At 25.6% G+C, this 25,989-nt stretch overlaps 2 protein-coding genes across 2 annotated transcripts; one reads left to right on the top strand and one right to left on the bottom strand.

The window, feature by feature from the left end:
• Window positions 1-3,048: 3,048 nt before the first annotated feature.
• LOC129971613 (protein arginine N-methyltransferase 7-like) lies at window positions 3,049-18,027 on the top strand. Its single transcript, XM_056085549.1, has 14 exons — window positions 3,049-3,491; window positions 4,041-4,077; window positions 6,177-6,326; window positions 6,603-6,711; window positions 6,941-7,053; window positions 8,450-8,682; window positions 10,198-10,381; window positions 11,979-12,100; window positions 13,352-13,481; window positions 14,864-14,947; window positions 15,453-15,590; window positions 15,671-15,907; window positions 17,003-17,160; window positions 17,743-18,027. Exons 1-14 carry the CDS (start codon window positions 3,328-3,330, stop codon window positions 17,984-17,986), a joined length of 2,103 nt encoding a protein of 700 aa, XP_055941524.1. The 5' UTR covers window positions 3,049-3,327; the 3' UTR covers window positions 17,987-18,027.
• Window positions 18,028-18,154: 127 nt separating this feature from the next.
• LOC129972535 (KRR1 small subunit processome component homolog) lies at window positions 18,155-25,801 on the bottom strand. The gene is made up of 11 exons (XM_056086699.1): window positions 25,752-25,801; window positions 24,509-24,675; window positions 23,269-23,403; window positions 22,424-22,549; window positions 22,018-22,101; window positions 20,711-20,767; window positions 20,448-20,615; window positions 20,234-20,311; window positions 19,518-19,616; window positions 18,585-18,665; window positions 18,155-18,258 (listed from the first exon to the last, which is right to left on the bottom strand). Exons 1-10 carry the CDS (start codon window positions 25,762-25,764, stop codon window positions 18,600-18,602), a joined length of 993 nt encoding a protein of 330 aa, XP_055942674.1. The 5' UTR covers window positions 25,765-25,801; the 3' UTR covers window positions 18,155-18,258; window positions 18,585-18,599.
• Window positions 25,802-25,989: the final 188 nt, after the last annotated feature.

Raw genomic sequence — 25,989 nt, 5'->3', positions numbered from 1 at the left:
TAATGATCACTTTTAGCTTCATTGCTCGATGCATACAATAATTGTTTATGCATTTCGACAGTTTTAACTAATGTAATTTTGCTATATATATATAAAAAAAAACCTCTTAATTTTTTGCAATAAATTCTAAGTTATTTTTTATAAAATTTACCTTAAGATAAGTTTTATAAGATATGAATTTCATAAATTTATTCCTCGCTTTCAAAACATATCAATTATTAACAAAATTTAATTAAAACAACCAGCCCACAAATTAAAATCAATAAAATAATTATAAATCACAATTATTGTTAAAAAATATATAGTTATTAGGAATGAAAGTATGCGAAATTATCGTATTTTAAATGTTATTTCTGATAAATAGAAATTTTCAATGCTTAAAGTTTTCTTTGAACTTTAGCGTCAAGAGTTCCTAATACACTTTATCCGCTCTTGAATCAAGCGTTTTTGAATTATCGCGTTTGCATGAACCAATGACCAAAGGAAGATCAATCTAGATAGATTTAGTTTGAAATCTGATACGAATCTTCTTGCATTTTAGATGCTAAATCTGCATGTCATATATTTTTTGTCCTTAGCTTTTTATATTTTGTAGTTATCGTGTTTACATAATCGGTCAGGCTAACAGATATACTTTTTCTGAATGGATTCCATTCTGAATTTGCCCAAAATTTATAAATTTGGTATAAAAACTGCATACAAAATTTCCTACATCCAAGCTAAAGAGAATTTGAGTTATTGTGTTCACAGATAGACAGAGACATTACAAACTGACAAAACTGTTGTGAAATGATGAGATTCGTCAAAATCTTGAGATCGAATTCATTGATAATTACAATGCTTTCTCTTTATACGTTTTGTACACGAAATAAGAAAATGAATATAACTGCTCTTCATTAACAAGTAAAAAATTTAAAATTTTGAAGATTCCTTTTGACAAAGAATTGCACAGGAATGCACTCAGGGAAAGAAATTCTGCTTAATGGAATAAACACTGCAGATGTATCGCGTATATCTAATTTGTGCGGTGTACAGCATAGTTTTTATTGGATGAATATAAGATTTTAATATTGAGATCATAAGCGTTTCATTTTTTTTCACACTTTCTTGTATGCATAGAATAGAGAGGTTACAGTAATCGTCAAAAAAATTCGAACTCCAGATTTTGTCGAATCTCTAGATTTTAGATTTTCCTGAGTTCGAAAACCACATTTGTGAAAATGTCCGCCTGTCTGTCTGTGACAAAGATAACACAAAAACGCTATGAGATAGACGGTTGCAATTTGGTATACGGTCTTTACAACAAATTTGCAGATATGTATTAATTTTTGAATAAAATCTATTCAGTGGAAATCCATCTGTCCTGTAGGGATGACGAATATTTTAAGATCGGTTATTACGTAACCAATATCAAAGAGTCACAAATACAAGTGATCAATACTTTTCTAAGAGGGGTGTGATTCAAATCCTTGATACAATCTTACTGATGATATTTCGATTACAGGTTTTGGATCACGATAGAAAGTAACAATCGATACGATATCACTGAAATTTGCCGGAGTGGTGACTTCACTGGAAAGTAACAATCGATACGATCTGTCCAATGGAAGCTCTCGAAAGAAATATGTGATTGGATTGAAAAGTGAACGGACCGGTTATTGGAATTATCGTATCGTATCATTGAATTGCATATCACTGAAATTTATCGTAGCGGTGATTTCACCGGAAAGTGCGAGGCTTCACTGGAAAGTGCGAAGTCACCGCTGCACTTTACGGGAGTGACCGATATTCGTATTTGATGATGCACTATTCCATACAGATCATTTTTTAATTGCTCGTGACATGATTGACTTTGATTACATGTATTCTGTTTATTGATGGCGCTATCTATTGGTAGAATATAGGACTAAAGTAAACATTTTAAAGAAATGACATATATTTTTAACTCACCTTTTCCAGAAAATGGTTCACTCTAATAAATAAATTAAATAAATAGTTTTGAGAAAAAAAATTAAGAAGTAAGCTGAAACAGATAAATTAATTCAATCACACGTTACTTAAATTAGCAAATTAAGTATTAATTACAATTAATAAATTTTATATTTAATATTAAATAATAATTTTTAATTAATAATATGATTGAAATAAAAGATATTTGGAAGGCATATTTAAAAATAACAATAGCAATATTATTTGTTATTCAAAAAATCGTGGATTATGCATCTCTACTGTCCTGATGTTTGAACATAAGTTCACATGATAATTACAAAACGAAGAGAGCAAGCTAGATAAAATTCGGTATACAGATTTAACCTCTATAGTGTAGATATTTGTCAAATTTTGAGCCAAATCCATCAGAGATTTGATTATTTTTCAGCCTATATTTTCAAAAATAAACAATCAGATAATTCAAAAACGCAATGACTTAAATATATCAAATTTGGTATGGGATTTTGTGACTAAAAATGAAGCTTTGTGTGAATCTTTTGAGAAGCACCTTTTAGCGGATTGAGATGAGCGAGGATAGAAGCTGGGACCTGGTGGTTCGCAGTCCAGTAACATAACCAGGATACAAAAGCAATTCATCGTGCATCGTAGTTGTTAACTGGCTTCTAAGTTATTCACTACAACCTATTCGATTTTCGGATGCTATTATCAACATGCCAGGGATTAATGGTCAAAAAAACTCTCCAAAAATGACATGACAGATTCAGTAAAAATGTTTAATTCTCTCTGAAAGTTAATATTTCGTAACTATTGTAACTAATGCAATGAAAGGCTTTTCTAGTTTGTCAAGTTTATTAGAGAGTGTGTGAGAAAATTTTAAGATCACTCCTTTTTTTTTTTTTTTTCAATTTCTCATTGGTTGAATCTGTGTACTAGTGAAATTTCTTGTTTTCATTGTTTTTTTTTTTTTTTGACCTATCAGCATAAAAACCTTTGGGTTTTACTGATGATGGAACCTCGATTATGTCAAAAGTCTACCTCTACTGCCGTAAATTAAAGAGATTCATTTGGTTACAATTTGGAGAAGTTATAAAACTTCAATTAAACATTCGATCATTAGGAATAACTTTAAAAAAAAATGATTGATCTTCTTAGAACATAGTTTCTCCTGAATTATCTAATTGCGCTAGAATGAAATAGAATTGTATCATTTTTATCCTCTAGTTATTTAATCCCCGTTCTGTTCAATGTATAACTCTAGTGTGATTTTATATTATTTTTACAATAGAGCAATATGACATAGTTCAGATTTATATCGTAATCGAACCAGCTAAATTTCAAAACATGAGCGGAGAGTGTGTTTTGTAGTGCCCGGCTTTTATGAATACGGTGTTATATAGCTTTTTTAGATCTAAAATTCGAATATCTGCAAAAGTGCTGTATGTAAAGATGAGCAAATTTACTATGACTGTCAATCCAATCATTGGAAAAAAAGAATGGGTTGAAAAACCTGAATATTATGATTATTACCAAGAAGTTGCCCGGTAAATAAATGTTGTCAGTTTATATGAAACTGATGACTTTTCTGTTATATTTATTCTGATGGTTACTTATTTGGTTTAATATTTAAAAATTTAAATAGCAAAATTTTATAAAATCTTAATTAATACTTTTTTAAAAGGAGGTAACTTAAATCAGTGTTTGGGATGAACTAAATTAATAATTAATAAATTTGTGTAATGAATGAGTTTTAAGTAATTTTTGATAAAATAAAACTGACTTTGTGTGTTTGCTGGTGTTTTTATTCAAAAATCCTTCGTAAATATTGCTGAATTTCTCATGTGTTATGTGTTAATGTCATAATACTGCTAAGAAATACTCTTCAAAAAGCAAATCATTTTAATGAACTTTTGAAATTAATTTAATTCAATTTCAATAACATTAGAATATTAATATTTGAGGGGGAAATTATATTTTGTTAATTAATATGGGTACACAATTTTAATATTTTTCACAATTAATAATTATGAATTTCCATTGCTTTTCGTTTACAATTTAAAATGTTGTATATTAACTTCTTTTTTTTTTCACAGGTCGTCATATGCTGACATGCTGCATGATAAGGAAAGGGTAAAGAAAATTCTATATTGATGCATTCTTGTTTTTTGTTGTTGGGTTATTACAAGAGCAGCAAATCTGCAGCACCTCCTTTAGTATCTCAACTCTTGTATTTTCTTTTTTATATCATTTGATGACTTCCATTCTAATAGTATATTAACCTAATGCAAAAATAGTTTAATTTCTTAATCGTATCCTTTTAGTGCAATTTGAGCATGAAAATCAACTACCATGTTCCTAAAAGAAAAGTTAACTTAATCAATAACAAACTTTTAAGATATTTTTCAGAATGTCTGGATATGTTAGAGGATAGCGAGATACCAAGTATAGCAAATGCCTGTTTTTAAATGTGGAAAAACTAAGAAATGTGTGTGAATCATATTAGCAGAGTTCCAAGACGTATATGATCAGATTTTGACAGAAGAGCAAAGTCTGGATTTTCGCTAAGCTGCTTTTCATTAATTTGCTTTTTTCTGTGACACCTTAATTAAACATAATGCCTGAAGAATTCATAGCATCATGCATTTTTTGAATAGTTTCTTTTACTAATATAAAATTAATGTAAGAGTATCAGCTACGAAGTTTATGTTGAAATGATTAAATATACTTTTGCATTCACATTTTTTGTTAATGATATAGACAAAAATTGTTCATTTAATGAGAATACTATTGCTGGACATGAGAGATTATGACAAATGGTTTTGCAGGAAATGAAATCACTTGGAATTTAAGCAAGAATTGAGGATTTAGAATTACAGGATGATCTGCTAGATGAAGAAATAACTGTATTTTAATAAATGTAAATTTCTTTGTAAAATTGTGTAAAAAATAATTATAAGATTATCATATAAATGATGTATGAAAAGATACATCTCCAGGAATGCTAGTCCTAATGTGCCTTTTGGAGAAAAAATTATAAAAATAAAGTGCCTTATTTTCAGAAAAATGCAGTATTTTTCTATTCAGACTCAATTTTTACAGGAAAAAGAAAAAAAATTAACATTTGAGGTGCAATAATTAACAGTTTTAAATTTTACTACAAAATATAAGAAATAAAATTATATGCATGGGAAATAACTTTTTTTTTACAACTACTGCCATTTTGGATACTATTTATTAGTTTTAATATAAAAATCATTGAATAATAGTTTTAAGACTATTTCCTTTCTAAGTGATCTCCCCCCCCCCCTTCATCATCATTTTATCTTGAAAAAAGCATTAAAAGCTTTATAATTGTTTATCTTAAATTTTTTATTGCAATTCATTTAAGTTTTACTAGAGGGTTAGGAAGATATGTTTTGTAGATGTGTGTGCATTGACAGGATATAAATTTTTACTATTGCCTAAAACAATCTGCAGTTTTAAAATAAATGAACAGCCTATATACTATAGCATTAACTTGTTATATTTGGCTAATTTTGTGCATATATTAGCTGTTATTAAGAGATGATGAAGTAATATTTAAAAAAAAAAAAAAAAAACTAAACTGAAATGTTTCTAACAATTTTCATTTAATTCTGCTCTAGGATTAATTGGAAATTGTTAAAATGTAAAATAGTGAATCTGGGTGAATAAAAGAAATACTCTTTGATGTAAGCTTTTCAAGTTTTCAGATTTTGCCTCCAAAATATTGCTTATTTTTAAGATGAAAAGACACCATTGCATTTTAATTTTTAATTAATTTTAATAGGCTTACATACTATTTGTAAGTTATTTGATGCGACATCCTTGATAAAAAAAAAAAAAAAAAAAGAGAAAAAAAAAAAGGTTAAAATCTTTATATTAGACAGCTGGACTAAAAACAGTTTTTATTAGCTGTTCATTTAAATTCTTGATTTTAAGAATTCTACTGTGAATTGTTGTAATCAATTTCTAAAGCAAATAATTTTATAAAATATCTACAAAATCATTTACTATGAAATTATTAGTGAAAGATATTTTCTAGCTTTATTATTACTATTTTTTTTTTTTTTGTTCAGTTTGTAAAAATAAGCCTTTTTTGAATTCCTTTAAGAATATTATTATGTATCTAACAATTGAAACTATTGAATATTTTGTCTTTTAAAATTTAAAACAAAAAATTAAATTGTATCTGGTACATTTTATTTCAGAACGAAAAGTATCATGCAGCTCTTGAGAAAGCTATTCAATCAATGAGAGATAAAGGACGACCTGTTAAAGTTTTAGATATAGGAACTGGAACAGGTTTATTGTCAATGATGGCAGCTCGTGCTGGTGCAGATAGTGTTGTTGCTTGTGAGGTAAAAAAAAAAAAAAAATCTTTGGTAATTTTTGTCCTCTAATTATATATATGAGTAATTTTATGGACTTTTATAGAATGATTTGCCTTTTTTTTAAATGATTAAAATAAATAGTAAATTTTTAATTTAAAAAAAAACTCCGATAAATCAGATCACATAAGATTTTACATTATTATTCTTTTGTTGTTTTGTTGAACCCATTCTTGCTTTAATTTTTAAAAATATTTTTATGACATTGTTTGTATTGAATGCTTTAAATTGTTGTTAATTTCTTAGGTGTTTCATCCAGTTGCAAAATGTGCAGAAGATGTAATAAAACAAAATGGTTTTGAAGATAAAATCAGAATAATTTTAAAACATTCAACAGACTTAACAGTTGGACCAGGTATGCTTTATGAATAAAAATTTGTTTTAATAATAAAGGAATTCTAAAGTTTAAAAATTATTCTGCATAGTAATAATATTCATAGTTATAAGTAAAGTATTTAAAAATTTATTCTATGAAAGAATAATAATTTTTTATTAGAAATTACTAGTTCTTGCAAATTATATATTAAATGATATTGCCTTGTCTTTTTGAATGTGAAATATAAAAGTTAGTTATTGTTTTACAGATGGTGATTTAAAAGAAAAAGCAAATATTTTAGTTGCTGAAGTTTTTGATACTGAATTAATTGGTGAGGGAGCTCTACGGACATTTCAGCATGCAGTGAAATACTTATTAGAAGTAAGATGTTTACAGATGATTAATTACTTTTACTTTGAGAATAAGATATATTATTAGTTTATAAGAGCAATTATAGCTGTTTATGGCATGAGAATGCAAAAATAATTGCAGTAAAAATAGAAATGCCCTCTTTCTTTAAAAAAAAAAAAAAAAAAAAAAAAAAAAAAAAGATTTTTTTTTTAAATATTATTTTTTTCTTTAATTTTTCAGAATGCTATTATAAAATATGCAGTATAAATACATATAATATAAATGCATTATAAATTCATTGGTAACATAGACCTTGTTAGCCATCATTAGTCAGCTTATCAACGGTAGTAGGCTTATTATCAAATTACAAATTCAGTACATATTTGCATTTAATAAATAGTGAACATGGTAAGATAAGTTTAAATAGAAGGAACTGCTCCTTCAAATACAGGAGAAGAATTATGGAAGGCTCCCTGATTAAGAATCTAACAGCTTTTTGAAAAAAAAAGAGAGCTAGTTGGATCATTGAAAGGTCTGCAGATTGCAATCAGAGTACAATAACCTCAGTTAATAGACAGATGAGGGAAAGTCTAATAAGAAGTAAGTGCAGATCAAATCAAGTAGTAGTATTACTTCCCAAGTTGGAAGGCATCTGGGAATGAATTGCTGATTAGAAATGAATGTTCAGGTATTCATGTAATAGCACCAGAATTAGATATGCTTATCAGAAAGATTTAAAGCACAGCAACACTGAATGGATGGCTTCCTTTATTTATAAACTGTGATTCTTTTTTATGAATAAATTGTACATGAAAAAAATAAGTTATCTCATGAAAATAAGCTTTTATATGTATTTTGGTGCTAAAATTAATATAAGACTGCGTCATATTTCCAGAGAAACATAATATGGGTTAGTAATTACTTATCAAAGGCAGTAAAGAGAAATCCAGATATTGTTAAGTAATTATATTTAATATGAGAATATCTTACTTGGATCCCATTTTAAATTAGTATTTTTATCTTAATTCATGAAAATTGTATAACTCTGATTAACTAATTCCATCTCTCTCTCTCTCTCTCTCTCTCTCTCTCTCTCACACACACACACACACACACACACACACACACAAATTATGTAGAAACATTTATCCTACCTGAAAATATTTCAGATTTTTTATGAAATTATTTTTGAAACTTTAGATAACACCATATTAATTAGTACTGAAACTGAATGAAAATTCAGCCTTGTTTTTTATTTAATCATCTATATCATAAAAAATCCAGAATTTGTTTTATACTAATATTATGCAATCACTTTAATTACTTGAAAATATAATTTTTAGCTTTAATGGTTTAATATTAAATGAATGCATTCAAGATCTATATCTTTCAGGGAATATTAAGTTAATTGCTTTGCTTTTTTCAGCCTGATTGTATTGTGATACCATCATCTGCATCTGTATATGCACAAATTATAGAATCATCTTTGATATCAAGTTGGAATACTCTATCTCCAGTGAATATTGCACCTGGAAAAGTTATTGTTCCACCTAAAAAGGTTACTTCCTGTCATGGATCAGCAGCTGTTCATGATGTACAGATGTCGCAGATTCCACAGAATAAATTCAAAGTTTTAACTGAGCCAATTTGTGTATTTGAGTAAGTTTAAAGTTAAATGACATTAATTGCCAAAACTAAAACTGAATTGGTACATTTATCTTTATTTGTTTTAGTAGTTGCTGCAATATTTTGCAAAGTAATCTTTTTATAACATATGAATATTAATATTAGCCAGAAAGTATATTTTATTTTTTACAATAGTTATTTTGTAGTTTCTTCAATTAGATTTATTATATAGAGACCAGCAAGCTCAATAGGAATATTAATTAAATTTAAAGTATATAGCTCTGTCAACCAGCTGGTATGCTGGGAATATTGGTTAAATTTAATGTTAGTAAAATCATTTTAGTAACTTCATGTCAATGAGTCTATCAAATTGTCGGCATTAAGACTGCATTATTTTAATTCTGTTACACATTTTCTGTTTATTGTGTATCTGAACCTTTTTAATGTCCCATAATATCTAATTCCTATTTAAAATTTAAATGCTTTTTTCATCTTTCTACTAATTTTTATGGTATTGTAAATGCACTTTTTAATTTTTATTTTTTTTTTCGTAACTATATGCAAATTGGACAAAATCTTTCCTCCTTAGCTTGCAACAATGGAGGAAAATTATATAATAAAATGTTTGATGAAACAATGGAAGTAGTTTAAATTTTAAAAATAATAATATAATTATTGTTAAAAATTAAGTAAATTTTTTAAAGATTGCCAAAATTTAGTAAAATACAGATGACTAGTAAATTGACATTATTAAAAAGACAATCTTTTTAAATTTGAAAAAAATGTAAAATTCATTTTTGAACAATAACACTTTCAGAAGCTATCATAGAAAAATGCAAGAATTTTGTTTAATTTTCAATTAATTAAATTTACCCCCCCCTCCAAAAAAAATATCTCTGATGTGCACATTTTTGACCTATAAACTATATATGTAACACAAACTCATTATTGGAAAATATATTGTATTGTTTTACCTACTTTTAGATTAAAAGGATTGAAAAAAACCCAACAACATAGGAATAAAATACAGCACTTTTATTCTGATTTTATTTGAAAACACATTTTCTTTGCATTATTATTTCAAGATCTTCCCAAAATTTTATCTCTTTCTTCATTTCTTTTTAAATCTCTTCAAATTTAATGATTAATTTTGAATTAATTTAAATTTGTAGGTAGATTATATTTTTATGGCAACATAAATATATTTAAAGCTCTCAATATAATATAGAATGTATAGTAATAATATAAAATATTTTATTATATTATCTGCAAATATTCTAATATATAATATTGACCTGAGTAATGTTATAAAATTAAGTACTTATCTCAGCCTTAATGCGAAATTAATGTCGTCACACATTATCTTTATTTACATATTAATATGATCCAAAACCAATAAAGCAAGACTAAAATGAATAAAAAAAATTTAGTATAAGGGTGTTACAAATCCAGTTATTTAAATATTTTATTATTGCAAAGAATTATATTGTTTGCCATTGTGTGGCTATTTCCTAATGTTTTAATAGCCATAATTATTTCTTTTTTCAGATTTTCATTTACAGGAGAAAAATCTATAGAAATGAATGAAACATTTATCAAGCAAGTTACATCTGTCACTAGTGGCAATTGTGAAGTTGTTTTTATGTGGTGGGATTTGAAGATGGATATGGATGGTGATATTATTTTAAACAATGGACCCAAATGGGTCCAGCCTAATCCAGATCAGGCCCAAGTATGTATTAGGTTTATCATGACTAATATATCTATGTTTCACAAATTATTTCTAATTTAAATGTACTTATAATAGAGCTTCACTATTTGATTTTCCATTTTAAACAGTATTGGTTTTAAATAAGTCTTAAGCATTTTGTGATGCTTTACATTATATGATGTGATAAGCAGTTAGAAAATGTCTATCACCAACTTTAAAATTTAAAGAATGTTGCATAATTTTTTTTAAAAATCTAAATGAATTATTAGATTGCTGGATATATAGCTTTTCTTTCCAAAGTGCAATACATTATAAAAATTATTATATGGTACAGAATATTTTATATAAAAAGTGTTTCCCTCTTTTTTTTTTTTTTTTTTTTTTGGTCATTATAATAGATAAATAAAATTTTATTATATTTTACAGGTTTCTTTTTCTGGTATTTTGTACTAACTTTTGTTGAAAGATAGATTCAGCTTGTAATTCCAAATTGAACTATTTCAGCTGTAAATTTAAAAACTAAAAATTCTTTTCTTGATTTGAAGCTAGCCTGTATATGATACATAAGGTATTTTAATTAATATGCATAAACTATAATTCATAGAAATTAAATTTTAATTTAGTGAATTTTAAGATTCAAATTACTGTTAAGTATAATATGCAAGTAAAAAAATAAAATAAAATAACTGATATTGTTATTTGTTAGAAAGATTAACCATTCAAACTTTTAAACCACGTGGTTTAATAAATTTTTCCCCTTTTATATGTTAGTTTTTTAAAAAATAGTTTATGCTTATTGTGTTATATATTTTCTTAAAATTCCATGAAAAAAAAATATTTGAGTTTTATTAACATTTTAAAAAGTATGGATTTTTTTTTTTTTTTTTTTTTAAAGCCTGTCTTTAGAAATACAATTTAATTATTTGAAATAACTAGCTTTTTAGAAAATTAAGCTGTGCTAAAATTAGAAGGATTCTTAAAAATATGAAAAAATTTAAAGAAAAAAATTTTAAACCATATGAGGATGCATTTAAAGATTAGAAGTATGAATGAAAATAAATAAAAGTCTGTAAAAAATTTTATTAAGTCATTCAGTAAAATGTTTTTCAGTTTTATGAGTTAATGATTTTTTTTTCATTTTAATTTTGAACATATATTTTTATTGTACATAATTTTTTGATCAATTTTAAAAATATAGTTTTTTAGTTTTTTTTATATGTATATTCTTGCTTTTGTTTGTTCATTTCTGTCTTGTTCTCTGCTATTATGTCTTTGAATTTGCATTATATTGCCAAAAATTTAGCAAAAGGATCATGGTTCAATTAAGTCAATAGATATTTCTAATGTAAATTACTTCCCCTCATTTTCTATTTTTATTAATTAGACTGATTTTTATTTGCCGAACTACTAATTTGATTCTGTTCAGTTTTTGTATGCATGCAAATATACAATGCCTTTTTAAAAATGTGTATATATATATATAATCTAGTTTTACAATTTGAATTAATTTGTATGTTCAGAAATCTACAGAGTTATGGATATTTAGTCACAAGATTACCTATAATATTAATTTATTATATATTTTTAATAATGTTTAATTTTGCAATAATTTTTTTAGTGGCGTGATCATTGGATGCAAGCTATTTATTATTTGCCTGAAGTTGTGAGTGTATCTGCTGGAGATAAAATCACTCTTACTGCTTACCATGATGAATACAGCCTATGGTTTGCAATCCCTAAGTACTATTTATATTTAATTCATTCTCTTGTTTCAGTAATGTGCTTTTTGTTGATTATAATTACTCACAAATTTTAACCAAGATTCATGAAAACTTTATTACATAAAATCATTATTTGTATTATCAGCAAAAAAAAAAAAAAAAAAAAAGAGGTTTAATAAGTATATTTAAATAATTTTCTATTTAAAGAAGAAAGAGACTATGGTCTTGTATTTTCTTTTATTCTGAGAGATTCAAAATCGTTTTATTTGTAGTTCAGACAATTACAGGTTATAACAAGTATATCTGTATGCTTTTGTTAATATTTTATTTATTGAGGAAAATAAATCAGCTCCCTTTATTACTATATATAAATGTACCTTTTCTTAAAATCAAAATGAAACATTTGTTGAATTATATTTAATACTTTTGTTTTTGTATCTATCATCTTTCATATTTTAGAACTCAATTCATACTTCATTTTCAAATAAAAAATTTTGCTGTTCATTTATTATTATTATTTTTTAATGGCCATACCATTTTTGTGTAAAATTTGCATGTGGTAGTATTATCTCAATCTCTCAATCTATTAATTTAGGATTATCTTCTATATGCACTAATGAATTCTGATCTATTTATTATTGTTGATGAAAGGTATAAAGTTTGAACTATTGATTATTAAATTATTTCATTTGAAATTTGTATTGGGACCTAATATTTTCGTTGGAAATTTAAGTCAATTTGTTAAAAAATAGTTATTGCAATTAGAATTACCATTATCTTGTATTGGAATCAAATTGGTGATTTTTTTTCTATTTATTTATTCCTTTTTTTATTGAACCCAAATACCTATGAACCTTTGCTGAACTTTGGTTTAATCTGAAGGAAAATTGATAGTTTAAAGGACATTTTTTCTCCTGTAAGTGAAATGTTTGATTGATTAATTAAAATGCAAGAAAGCTACTGCATTTTTAACTATTGATATTTGTGAAAATGCAAAATACAGTATTGCTTATGGAACTGTGCTTAAGATATGCATGGAAAAATGTTCACAAAGCATTTATAGCTTATATCCTTGAAATGGATTTTATTGAAATTTAGCTAAGCAAGCATGCTAAGTAAAATACAGATAAAGTGATTACTTATATATATATATATATATATATATATTCATTGCCTAATTCTATTACTTATTTTACAGATTTATGCATCATAATAATTCAGTCATATATTTATTACCGATATACTTTAATAACAATTATTTTACTTTTAGAGCTAGTAATAAAATGGTAACTGAGAGTCCAACATGCAATTGTTTAGTACATGTAGCAGATTCTCATGCTAGAATTGGTATGAAGAATGATACAGATAGAAACAACAAATTTATTGCAATGTTGAAAGAGGTTAGTTTTATTGTATTGAATAAAACATTTTGTTTAATCTGATGTAATTTAACTTATGATTTTAAAATTCTGTTAATTGCCTTCATATACATTTAATGATCTTAATTAATGATTTTAATCTTTGAAGTAATATTGCAATTATAACTTATAATATTTTTGGGGTTTACTTCTTATAGTTAGTTACAAAAATATTATAATTCTTGTAATTGTCATTTTAAGTTTTTGAATTTTTTCTTTACTTATTTGTATCTTTATACTTCTATTTCCAACCAGCATATAATTATGAATTTTAAATCCTCTAAGATATGCTAATTATTATATTCTAGCCATCTTGGTCAATCACCTGGTTCACTGAGAATATTGATTATTTCTAATTAAATTTCTTATGTATAAATTAAATTCTTCTGTTAAGATTATTCTCCCAAGAAAATATTTTTATCATAAAATTATGAGATGTCAAAGCTGTGTTATTTCAATAGCCTTATATTGGTTCTGTTTATTGTATATATGAACAAATATTCATCATATATATAGAGTCCAGCCCATGTTATTGTTATATTAACATAACGTTCAGGATTATATAACTTTACTTTCTTATACCTTATATAAACTACATAAATATTGAATAGAACCCTTATCTTTCAAGGATGAAAGAGAATCATGTGATTAAATATTTTATGAAACAATGGACTTTTAGTTCAATAATGAAAGCTCATCATGTAAATGAATAAATAAAATAAAATTGCCAAAATTCAGGACAAATTTGCATAGCAATTGCTTTGGTATCATTAAAATAATTTTTTTTATCTTTTAAATGGTAAAAATCTGTTTTGTACAATAATATTTTGGGGATCTCTTATCGTGAAAAAATGCAAAAATTTAATAATTAAAAAAAAAATTTAAAATTGTCCTGAAGTGTATGTTCTTACCTTTTAATTTATATCTGTGCTAAATTTGATAATTCTAGGTCAAACCATCTGTTCTATTGTACCAACAAATATATGCTCCTTTATTATTAGTAGAAATTTCATTTAACTCTTTTAATACAATCTTTATTTGCATATTTGGCAAAAATGTCTTGTGAATTCAAATAAATTATTTTTGAATTGAGAAATGTAGTGACTTGTATGCGAAATCTCAAGATTAAGGTTACTTATCTAATGTGATGATATATTTTTTCAGCTAGAATTTATGATTTTCTGATTTTAATCAAAATGAATAAGTTTGATTTTTAAAATATATTACTTTTGTGTTTATTAATAAAATGTTTACTGGTGGATTATCTTTAATTAGATTTAATGCAATATAGAGCTAAATAAAACTGGTATTAGAGAAACCTTGGCAGGCTTGTTAATATGGAGTTCCCAAATTATTTTATGTAGGTGATAACTCCTTCTTCTGTGTGCCTTTGTATAAGTGATGGTTCTCTTTTGCCTCTAATGGCAGCTAAATTAGGAGCAGAAAAGGTTTGTATTTTTTTATTTTATTATTGTATGACTTTCTTGAAAATATTTCATCAGAACTATTTAAAAGCATGTTGTCTGATAAAAATTATTTGTAATCATTAAGAATTATTGCTGAAATGGAGAAACATAGCAATTATTATTAGATCTTAATAAATTACCAAAGAAATATCTGAACATATAATAAAATAATAAATTTTTGTAAAAAAAAATTTTCAATGAAAAAAAGAAATTGGATGTAATAAAATTATTCTAAGGCTGCATTTTGCTATAAATTATCTATTGATATTTAACATGAAATGCCAACTGTAATATAATTGTAATGCTTTAATTGTAGCTTTGCTGAAGATACATATTGTTATAAAAGAAGCTTTTAATTATTTTGCTCTGTTATATCTTTTACATTTATTTACAATGTAGTTAATAATTTTTTTAATAGTTAAAAAAATTTTTAGTCTCTTAAAACTTTTTGATAGTTTCTGAAAGTAAAAATTTAATTTGTTTATAGGTTTTTACTGTGGAATCAAATCACTTTCATCACAATATGATTAAATCATATGTAGAAGAAAATGATGAAAATAATGTTATAAAAATTGTTACAAAAGAACCTGCTGATCTTACAGAAGAAGATTTAGAAATGAGAAAGGTAATTTCAGTTCTTTGTCTTTCTGGCATATTTTTGTACCTCAAGAGCTGATAAAGACTTCAACTGTGTTTCTTTTGTAGGTTAATGTTCTTTTGACTGAACCATATTTTGTGGATTCTGTTCGGCCATGGGAGCTGTTTCGTTTTTGGCATTTAAGAACACTCTTGGAACCTTTTCTGTCTTCAGATGTGTCAGTCATACCACAATATGGAAAACTGAAAGCAGTAGCTGTAGATTTTGAAGATCTTTGGAAAATTAGAGCCCCAGTTAAAAATGCTGAAGGTTTTAATTTATCCAGATTTGATGAAATGATACAAGTAAGTTATTTGTGTATTTTTGAATAGAACTACCTATTTGAATAATAATAGGTAGTTTGTTTATATATATTACAAAAGTTATATAATATTGTTTATATATATAACATATATCTAACTATAAAAGTAACTGATTGAACTAAACTTCTCTAATCAACTTAATTTGTATTAATTTTGATCCAAGAACATACAAGTACTACAGAATAGAGAAAAGGGAATTGTGAAGTAAAAAAATTAATTAAAAAATGAAAAGATTTTAAATGAAATTAAAATTCTCTTTTTTGATGCATTCAATCACTAATATTAGTTTTTCATAATTTATTAATGGAAAGTCTGCATTGTTTCATAAAATTAATGTGCTTAATAATTTTAATATTATATAAAATGGAAAATATTATAGGCCATCTTGCATAAGCTTTGTATATTGGCATACGTAAGTTTTTAAAGTAATTTCTTTCATGATTTTTTTGTTCAAATCATTGAAAAAGAAGATAAGACTGAATAAAATATATAAGTTGTATTATTTATTAATTTTTTTTTAAAAAAAAGCATTCTCTATCTTAGCTATGAAATATATTTTATGTAAATATACATTAATTTGATAAAAAATGAATAATTTGTATTTTTGGGAATTGGCAAAATTCTTGCATCTCTAAATGGTGCTGGAGAGTAGGAAAGAATCTCATAAATGTATATATTGTCCTTGAACATGAAATGGAAGAATGAGACATTGGTAGGAGCAATAAATCATAAATGTTCAATTGTAATGTTCTCCTTGGAAATTCAGCTGTCAAGAAGAACCACTTAACATTAAGTAACTTTTCTGTTGATTTTATTCTGTTTACTGTCAGAAATGACATATAAGGAAATCAAGTTTCATTTATTTGCAAATAATTAATTTTTAAAGTTACTTCTGAATCACTCGTTTATATATTATTATAGTTTTTAGTTAATATTCTTTAGAATGAAATCAATATTTATAATTTTTATTTAATTGCAAGAATAAATATTTTCTAGTCATTTTTTATATAGTATTTTTATTCCATGGATTGTAAAGTATATACTAATTATTGTTTTTTTTTTCTTTTCTTTATTCAGAGAGCTATATCCATAGCTGATGCTGCAATAGAACCTCATCCACTGTGGGAATATCCATGTAAAGCTATTTCAGAAGCTTTTAATTTGTTAGAATTTGATTTTTCAAAAACTACTTTTAAGGATTCATTTGAAGTAGAGGGTGAAATACCAATTTCCAGGTAATAACTTTTTAAATGAATCTGGTAGTAAAAATTTTAAATTATCATAAAGAAAATAATATAATTAAACTAACATTCCATTTGGAAGTTGCAAGAGGGTTATTTTTAGACGGACCTCGGAATTTTAAACCCAGGTCAGATGATAAAGATAACACCTGAATTGGAATACCCTTTCAGAATTTTCCCTTGTTACTAATGACATAGTGGTGCATGTTAAATTTAGTATCTAATGCCAGATTTAACATGTACCTGGAGCCCTCTTTCATTGTAACCTGTACCAAAAAGGAAATTCTAGAATAAATTTTAAGAAGGATGTAGTGCACACATCAAGAAAGAGAGAAGAATCTTTTGCTGGAGCAGTTAAATATGTTTTAATACATTTATGTTTCTGAATGCATTAATGAATCAGTGAAAAGTGTCATTTTTGTTTTGAAAGATTGTGATAAGACTATGAGACAAATAAAATGTCATCAAACATATTAAAATTTAGATGACATTCTAAAAATATTGGTACTTTCACCCAATTTAAATGACATCAGTTGTAATGTTATTGATATACAAATATTTTTTCCCCCCTTTCAGCTCAGGAACATGTAATGCAGTGGCTTTGTGGACTGATTATAGTTTCCAGAACACAGAAATTTCTACTGGACCAATACAACCTATAATGACTAATCAACCAATTAAATGGTCTATGAACAGTCAACAAGGTGTCTACTTTATCCATCCACCAAAGGAAGTCATTCCAGATAAACACAGACTTAAATACAAAATTAAATTCAGTGTCTCTGATACTACTTTTATATTTAGCATAGAAGAAAGATAATTACTTTTATATTTATTTTTAATAAATGTTTTTATAAATTATTTTCTGTTTTTGTTTTTTTCATACAGGAAACAAATGAGTTGCTGCTCACTTGAAAATAATATATAATGATACAAATTAATGGAACTTAAAGTCAAAAATTTTAATCCATTCTGGAAACAAATATTTTTTGAAAATTATTTATTTACAAAAAGTACAAATGTCTTCTTCATCCATTGCATAATATACATAGAAATGCCTTTCCACTTCATTTCATCACGTAAATGCAAAACCTAAAATTGAATAAATACAATCAAATAAGTTTCATAGTATAATAAGATTGAGTTACAGAAAAAATATCACATTTGAAAAGAATAGCCATAAATAATTTTTGGGTGAAAGGAAAATACTTTGATATTCTTTAAAATAAAAGTTGTAACATTTAATTAGTTATAATAATGTTCCAATTGTTAATTAATCCAAAGATTTAGAGCTTTATACATTAAAATATGTTTATACAGTTAATGAACATTATTTTAGCAATGGCTGTAGGGGTAAAACTTTTTAACCTAAATTTTATAATTTGCGCATGTTTCAAGATTAACAGTACACTACTTACATGTTACTGGAAAAGCTATTCCTTCTGTGACTTTTTTGTTTTCTGTCCAGATTCAATCTTTTTAGATTTGAATTGAATAACCTGGAATATAGACAGACATTACTAATATTCTGAGTGAGATACAAACAAAACAAACTTTAATAGAATGTCTTAAGCATTGAATAGTAGAACTAAAGACCATTTTACATAATAACTGTACATTTATTTATTTGATTTAAAATAAAATCTTCAGTATATAATACATAATTTATTTAATTTCTTCAGCAGAAAAATTAAATTACTCTTTTATAAAGTTTTGATTGGCCCATTCACACGTTTACTGCTGAAACTTAGGCAATGACTAAGAAAGATGAAGAGACTCTTGTTATATTCAAAAGAGGAATTATAAGAAGCACATTTGTTGAAATTGTCAATTTTTGGAAAAAAGAATAAACTCGAAATTAACAAACTATTTAAAGAGCCAGATATTATTAAATTTATACCAATACAGAGAATTAAATGGGCAGGATACTTAATAAGATTAGATCATAATCAAGCTACTAAAATAATCTTTCTGGTTAAACAATTCGGTATCTGAAAAAGAGGGAGACTAAAACTGCCTGAAAAAAAAATTGATAACTATTAAGGTGAGAAATTGAAAACCTTAGCTAAGGATAGGACAGGGGCTGTCAAGTCAGTGAAAAAAAAGGAATGCATAATTTTGTTCATTCAAGAAATAAGGTCTGTAAAATTTAATGACCTATCATTACAATTAGAAATTTTTATTAGATCTAATAACAATTACTTTTTTCTTTAATTTACCACTGTTTCAAAACTGGAAAAAGTTAAAAATTAAAGTATTTGTTAACTTGAAATCTTGTAAGCTGTAATGATCTTTATATTATTTCCAATTATATATGTTGAAGAGTATTTATGTACACGTATAAAACTAACTTCATTTTTCTGCGTTGTTTTATATGGTTTCTCAGCTGGAGGTATAAATGATTTATTTCTCTTTTCTTGTCTCTTTGCTTCAGCTTCTGCTTTCTTTTCCTACAAAGAAATAATATGAAAGTAAAGAATTCTGCATATGTACTCATAAAATTTGCATCATTATGGCAAAAAATAATGAATATAATCTCTAACACGATGATTAACAAACATCTATTAAATTTTTTTTTTCTTACTGGTAACAGATATAGTATAAGAAAAACTTCATTTGATTAGAAGCATTTTATTATAGTTATGGGTCTAATTATCCCAGTGAAGTTGAATTTATATCAGAACTTTTGAAATTATTAAACTTTTTAAAATTAATATCAGCCCTTTTGTAATGAAAAAAAGTTTTTTTTAAAATTTAAATGGGACTTTCCTGCATTCTTCAGAATTGGTGATGATAAACGAGTTTTATAATTAAAAAAAAAATCTGAAAATGATACTAAACTATAAAAGTAATGCAAATATTGATGTTATATGAATCAGAAAACTAATCAACATCTAAATTAGTTAATCTTAGTTTTTAAACAGTAGCATGTTAAATGAAATATCTGAGTAATATTACAAATTTCTAATTTGAATCATAATACAACTACAGGTAAACAATTTCTATAAAAACAAAACAAAAAAAATTATAAAAGTTGTTTCTAATAGTTTTTTTTTAATGATAGTACCATTTTCTCAGCAAGTTTCTTTTTCTTCCGATCATCTTCTTTTAAGAAGTATTCACCAGATGCTATGAGTTTATCAACCTACAAAAAAGCAAAAAATTAATTTTTCCTGAAAGAGCAGAAGGAAAGAAACAATAAATTATAATTTCTTTTATAGTTATAAATAACATCAATGCATTGTAATTTCATAATTAACCATGCACTTAATTTTTCTTACCTTGCTCTCCGGTTGTGGAGGTGGGAATGGAGTATAATCCTTCTTAACTCTCTTCTTCTTTGGCTGCTTGCGTTGGACGTTTTTGTTGACATATTTAGGGAGGAAACGTTCCCAATTTTCATTTTTTAGTTTAGGATCTTTTGCAAGTTCTTTCTTAATCATTAATGCCTACAAAATAAACAAGAATAATCTTATGCTCTAATAATATAATTAAATTAATTTTTAGTAACTGAATGAAAAAAAGTTTCATAAAAGAATGTTACTTTAATATTATATATGGGATGAATATTTTTCATAGTGTCCTCCACGATTTTTCTGACCTAAAAATTAAACAAAATATTCATTAACATTTCAAAAATCTTATAAAGCAGAAACTAGAAAAGAGGAAGTCAAAGTCTGTCTTATAAAAATTTACTTCCCATTTTAAAAACACTAAAATAAGAGTGGAACCTCAAAGCTTTGACAATATTTTTTAATATGCTTTTATATTTGAGTTTATTCATACTTGTAACAATTAAATTTTGTAAACTTTTTTTTCCCTCATGATGTGCCAGAGTTCTGAGATTTTGTACACTTAACGATAATATTTTCAGAACTTAATTGTCAATGAATTGATTCATTTATTTAATTTCATTGTGATTTTATTTCAGAGATGACAATTAGTACTTAAATTAGCAGGAAATAATTTTAATATTTCCCAATATATATAATAATTAATATATAATTCAAGATTTGAAAGGAAATTTTTTAAAATCTACGATATTGAAAGTGTGCTTTTAGAAACTGTAATGAACTTCATTAGCCATACAATTTCTAAAAAAACAATCCATTCAAAATTTATGAGAATATGGTAATCCAGCATGCTTAATTTTTTATTATAGAGAATATAGGCAATACAAATCTTATATGCAAGAGGATTATCTTTCTTTTAAAATAAAGAAAACAAAAATGAAATAAAAATTGTGACTAATTGATTTCAAAAGATAAAAATATGCACCTTAAAAAATTAATACGGTTTAAAAAAAGGAACATTTTTAATTAATTAAAAACTAAAATGTCTACATCTTCTAAATATGCCTGGCAGAAAACGTTTGTACAGAAAAAAATTTTGCACCATTTTAAATTCTGAAAATTTCTTTCAATCAAATTGATTTAATTGTTTTGCAATTTTCTTCAAGCTGGCATTATTAAAAAAAAATGTATTACAATATTTTCTATGGTTTCAATGTAATTCAAACTACTTTCATAGAAGATAACCAATTTCCCCCAACAAAGAGATTCTAAATATTTAACTGCAAAGCAATTTTCTCCTGAAATATTGCAATTTTTAAAATTCCAAATAATACTTTTTATACCTTCCACAATACACAAAAGAAGAATAAATCAGTCACAGATTTTAAGCTATCAGTTCACAATATATTTCATCAAGTTTTCACTGAACTGAAATGGTGCTTATTTATCTAATATCTAATCATGTAAAATGTAAATAAGATACAAATAAATTTCAAAAGAAATCATAACTTTACTAGAAAGATAAAAGGGAGAAAAAATTTTTATAAAAATAACTTACATGTTGCAAACCCTTATATGGACCTAATGCTGATACTGTATTACCCTGGACAAGCACATAACAATTGGTGAGGAGTTCTATGGCCTAATGAAAGAATATTTCATATTTATAAAAAGAAATCATACAGGATCATTATCATCACCAAAAACCAAAAAAAAAAATCTTTATTTTATAAAATAATTTATGACAGATTCATCAATTATTAAAAAAATAAAACAGAACAGGTAACAATATCATTATGTTAAAAAATTATCTTAATGTGTAAATATAAAAACCTCTTGATAAGAATATAAATGAATATATCTATAGCTATCTATCTACATAGATAATTTTATATGTAATATCAATTTAAAACATATAATTTAAAACTACAATCTTCTAAATATAAGCAAAAATGATTGCTTACTTTAAGTGTTGCTCCTTTAGGTCCCACCAAGCGTTGTCTTCTTTTCACAAATCTATCTTTTTTTCGAACTAGAGAGCCAATTTTTATTATATCACATCCAATGTCATCAGCTAATACACGCACAGCCTAAATAGATTCATAAAGTAAGCAACATACAATCAAAATAAGATAAAGTTCAAGTTAATAAGTGTAAGAGAAAGATCATTTTCCGTCCCTTATACTTGCAAGAAAAAAATTGTTAAAAAAAAAAAAAAAAAAAAAAAAAAAAAAAAAAAACTAGACTGCTTGTTTTCAACAGTTATTTTCTATTATTCATAAAATAAAATTGTTAAAAAAAAAATAGCTATTGGCAGAGTGATTTAAAATGAAAAATATATCTTACTGAGCTTGAGCTTCTGATTTTTCCATGCTTTTAGTTAAATTTTTATACTAATATCAATAGCAAAATTGATAGTTTTCAATGAAATATGTACATATGTACTTTAATTCTAAAAAAGCGTGATCAAAAAACAAACAAATGTTTAAAAGCTTTTTTTTAACATTTAAAAATGTAAATGTTATAAAATATTATTTTATATCAGTGAATATAAGAGGAATCAATAAAAATAATAAAATTAGAATATTATTGACAGTGGATTGACAATTTTTCATATTTTTGCTAGGTAAATATAATATCATTATAAATAGGTTTTACTTTGAATTCAAAAAATTTAAACATTGTCTACTTAACTAAACAACTTTAAAAAGTTATATATTGCTTTTAAATACTATAACTTTAAATTCCAATTTAATATTCTTAAATAGAAATCATCTGCAGTGCATAAATTAATCAATATATGACATACCTGCTCATATGGAACACCTCTGGCAATCAATTTAATAACATCTCTTGCTTTCAGAATAATATAGGGATCCCATGTTTTACGAGTTGTCATAACTGTCATGCTTCCTTCAACAACATCCAAAGAGGAATTAACACCCTTTAGTGGATAGAAAAAATAGGAAATATTCATTAATAGCACAACACTAAGCAAAGTTTACATATTTAAAGAATTATTCAATATTTTTTTTCCCTTCATTGTTTTTAAAATTGCTTATTGATTATTAATATTACAGGCATAGTTTCATTTCAAAATACAAAATTAAAATTTAATTAACATGCACATTCAATTGTTTGCTGTATTTAGAATGATCTATGTTTTGAACTATGTAATATTATTCTTTCAGGCAGGTTCTTGAATTGAGCACATTTCAATTAAGATGGCATAAACATATATTTATTTAAAATAGTTATTTACAAATGTCTACAGTAAATAAAGAAAACCAATCCAGTTTTCAATAGACAACTGCAACACACTAGCACACTCATAGAATAGTACAAAGTAGTACACTCCAAGATGTTAGTACAGATCAACTTGGATTCTTGCAGAAGCACCAATTATTCTGTGCTAAGCTTACTCAGGGAAAGCACAGCAGCAAATTTTCTTCATCAGTGATTTTAGTCAGATTTTTATATATTTTTAAAAGACTCCCAAATTATCTAGAGAAAAATAAATATTACAGAACCAAGGAGCCAATATGCAGACTTTGACATAAGGTCTAGGCTCAAGTTAATTCTTTTTTATTATTATTATTAACAATAATAACCACCTAAACAAGCTTGTTTCATTTTCAGTATTATCATGCTTTGTAAAAATGTTTCAAACAATAAAAATAAAAAGAATGTCTTTGATTTATACAAACACACTGCAATTGTGTCTAATACTATTTGAACTTTAGTCAGTACTTAAGATGTTATCACACTCTTCAAATATCCCAGCAACAATAATGGAAGAATATATGGCTCTTAATAGGCAAATTCAATGGGCAGTGAAGCTAAGATAAATATGAATATAGTAGATCTTTCATAAGATCAAATCATGGGTCAAATCTTGATCTTCTAATTTACAAACCAATGCTTTAACAACAGGCAACTCTACAAACAACTTTTTTCAAGAATATCAAAACAGGGTTATTTTACTAAAAGTGCTATAAAATAAACAGTCAGAATTTTATTCTGTTTTATACAAATTGATTAAAACTTACATATTCAGCAAGAGCAGATTTAACCAGAGGCCAACATTCCCTTATATATTTTTCTCTATATTTAGGGAACAGTGTAGCAAAAGAACTTTCAGCAAGTAAAGGATGTTTCATATCCTCTTTTTTAAAAGGTTCAATGGGCATAACCCATGCATCATCAATTGGGGTATCTGTAAGGAAAAAGTCATGATCAGGTGGACATAACACATCTAATTAAACACAAAATTAAGTTTTACTGAAGATTCCAATCTGATTAGATCATAGTATGGAAGTAGTTACTGTTTGATACTCATAATTTTATTAATTTATTTGAATGTTTTTATATTTGAATCTGTAAGAATTTCATTTACAGTTTCATATTCTTAATTATGAAGACACTTCAATGGAAAATGCTCTTAAATGGCATTATGTAATGGCTGATGAAATAATATAGCTTGCAAACAATGAAATAAGAATGAAAAAATAGTCAAGTTGAAATAACTAATGTGAAAATTATTCATTATGTGAAGTTAGTTACTTCTATTAGATTCTAAATGAATTAAAGTGTAGAGTGGATCGAAAGGAAGCCCCAAACACAATCTTAATGTCTTACATCAGAAGGTGTGATATAACAATTAAAAAAAATTGATTAGCAGAGAAAAAAATGTACCATTGAAACTAAAGAATTTTTTTTTCAATGGTTCGTTTCATATTTTTGCATTTTTCTTTAGAAGAGCTTCAGTTATTAGTTTGTTAATTTTATTATCTTTCCAGTTAGTAATACACTATGCTAAGGGAGATATAATTTCATACATGGTCATTTTGGTGTCAGTCATGTGTTTTATCACAAGAATTTTGCATAAAGAGTATTCTTTTTCTATAGCTATTATTCAACATAGACTAAATTTATACTGAATAACACTGAGACTTCATAGTAATAAACTATTCTTAGTTTTTATTAATAAAGAAATTATTAATATTGTTGATCCTTAAGAAAGATAATTTGGAGAAAACGCTACTTGAATTGTCAGGCTTGATTCACTTTAGCATGAGTATATTCACATGCATTTGTATAAATCTACAACTAAAAACAAGCATTTGCATTTCATTTTTTAGTTCGTTAATTTCGTTCACAATTTCTTACATCGGAAGATGCATTTTTTTAAATGTAAGGAGGAATTACAAAATGATAAATATTTAGAAAATAAAGTAAAAAAACAACAAGGAATTGAATGCAAATGGATACATAAATAAAATAAATAAATACCTCGTGTGTCCATATTTACATTCAAAGAATTACAACAAATGTTTCCCTGTTGCCATATGCAGTGCCATATTTTATGAAAATTATGCCACGGTTTCAACAGTAGTGGAATCTCTTTTTTCCCTCTTGGCTTTAATTATCTGAATAATATTATTAATTATGACTTTTCTTATATTAATTTTTAAAATTCATTCTAAATTTAAAAAATAAAGTAATCGATAATTTAAATGGAATTATTGAT

The sequence above is a fragment of the Argiope bruennichi genome, chromosome 6 (genome assembly GCF_947563725.1).
Source record: "Argiope bruennichi chromosome 6, qqArgBrue1.1, whole genome shotgun sequence".
Classification (NCBI taxonomy): Eukaryota; Metazoa; Arthropoda; class Arachnida; order Araneae; family Araneidae; genus Argiope; species Argiope bruennichi.
The sequence above is the reverse complement of the archived record's forward strand: the minus strand, read 5'-3'. Positions and strand labels throughout refer to the sequence as shown.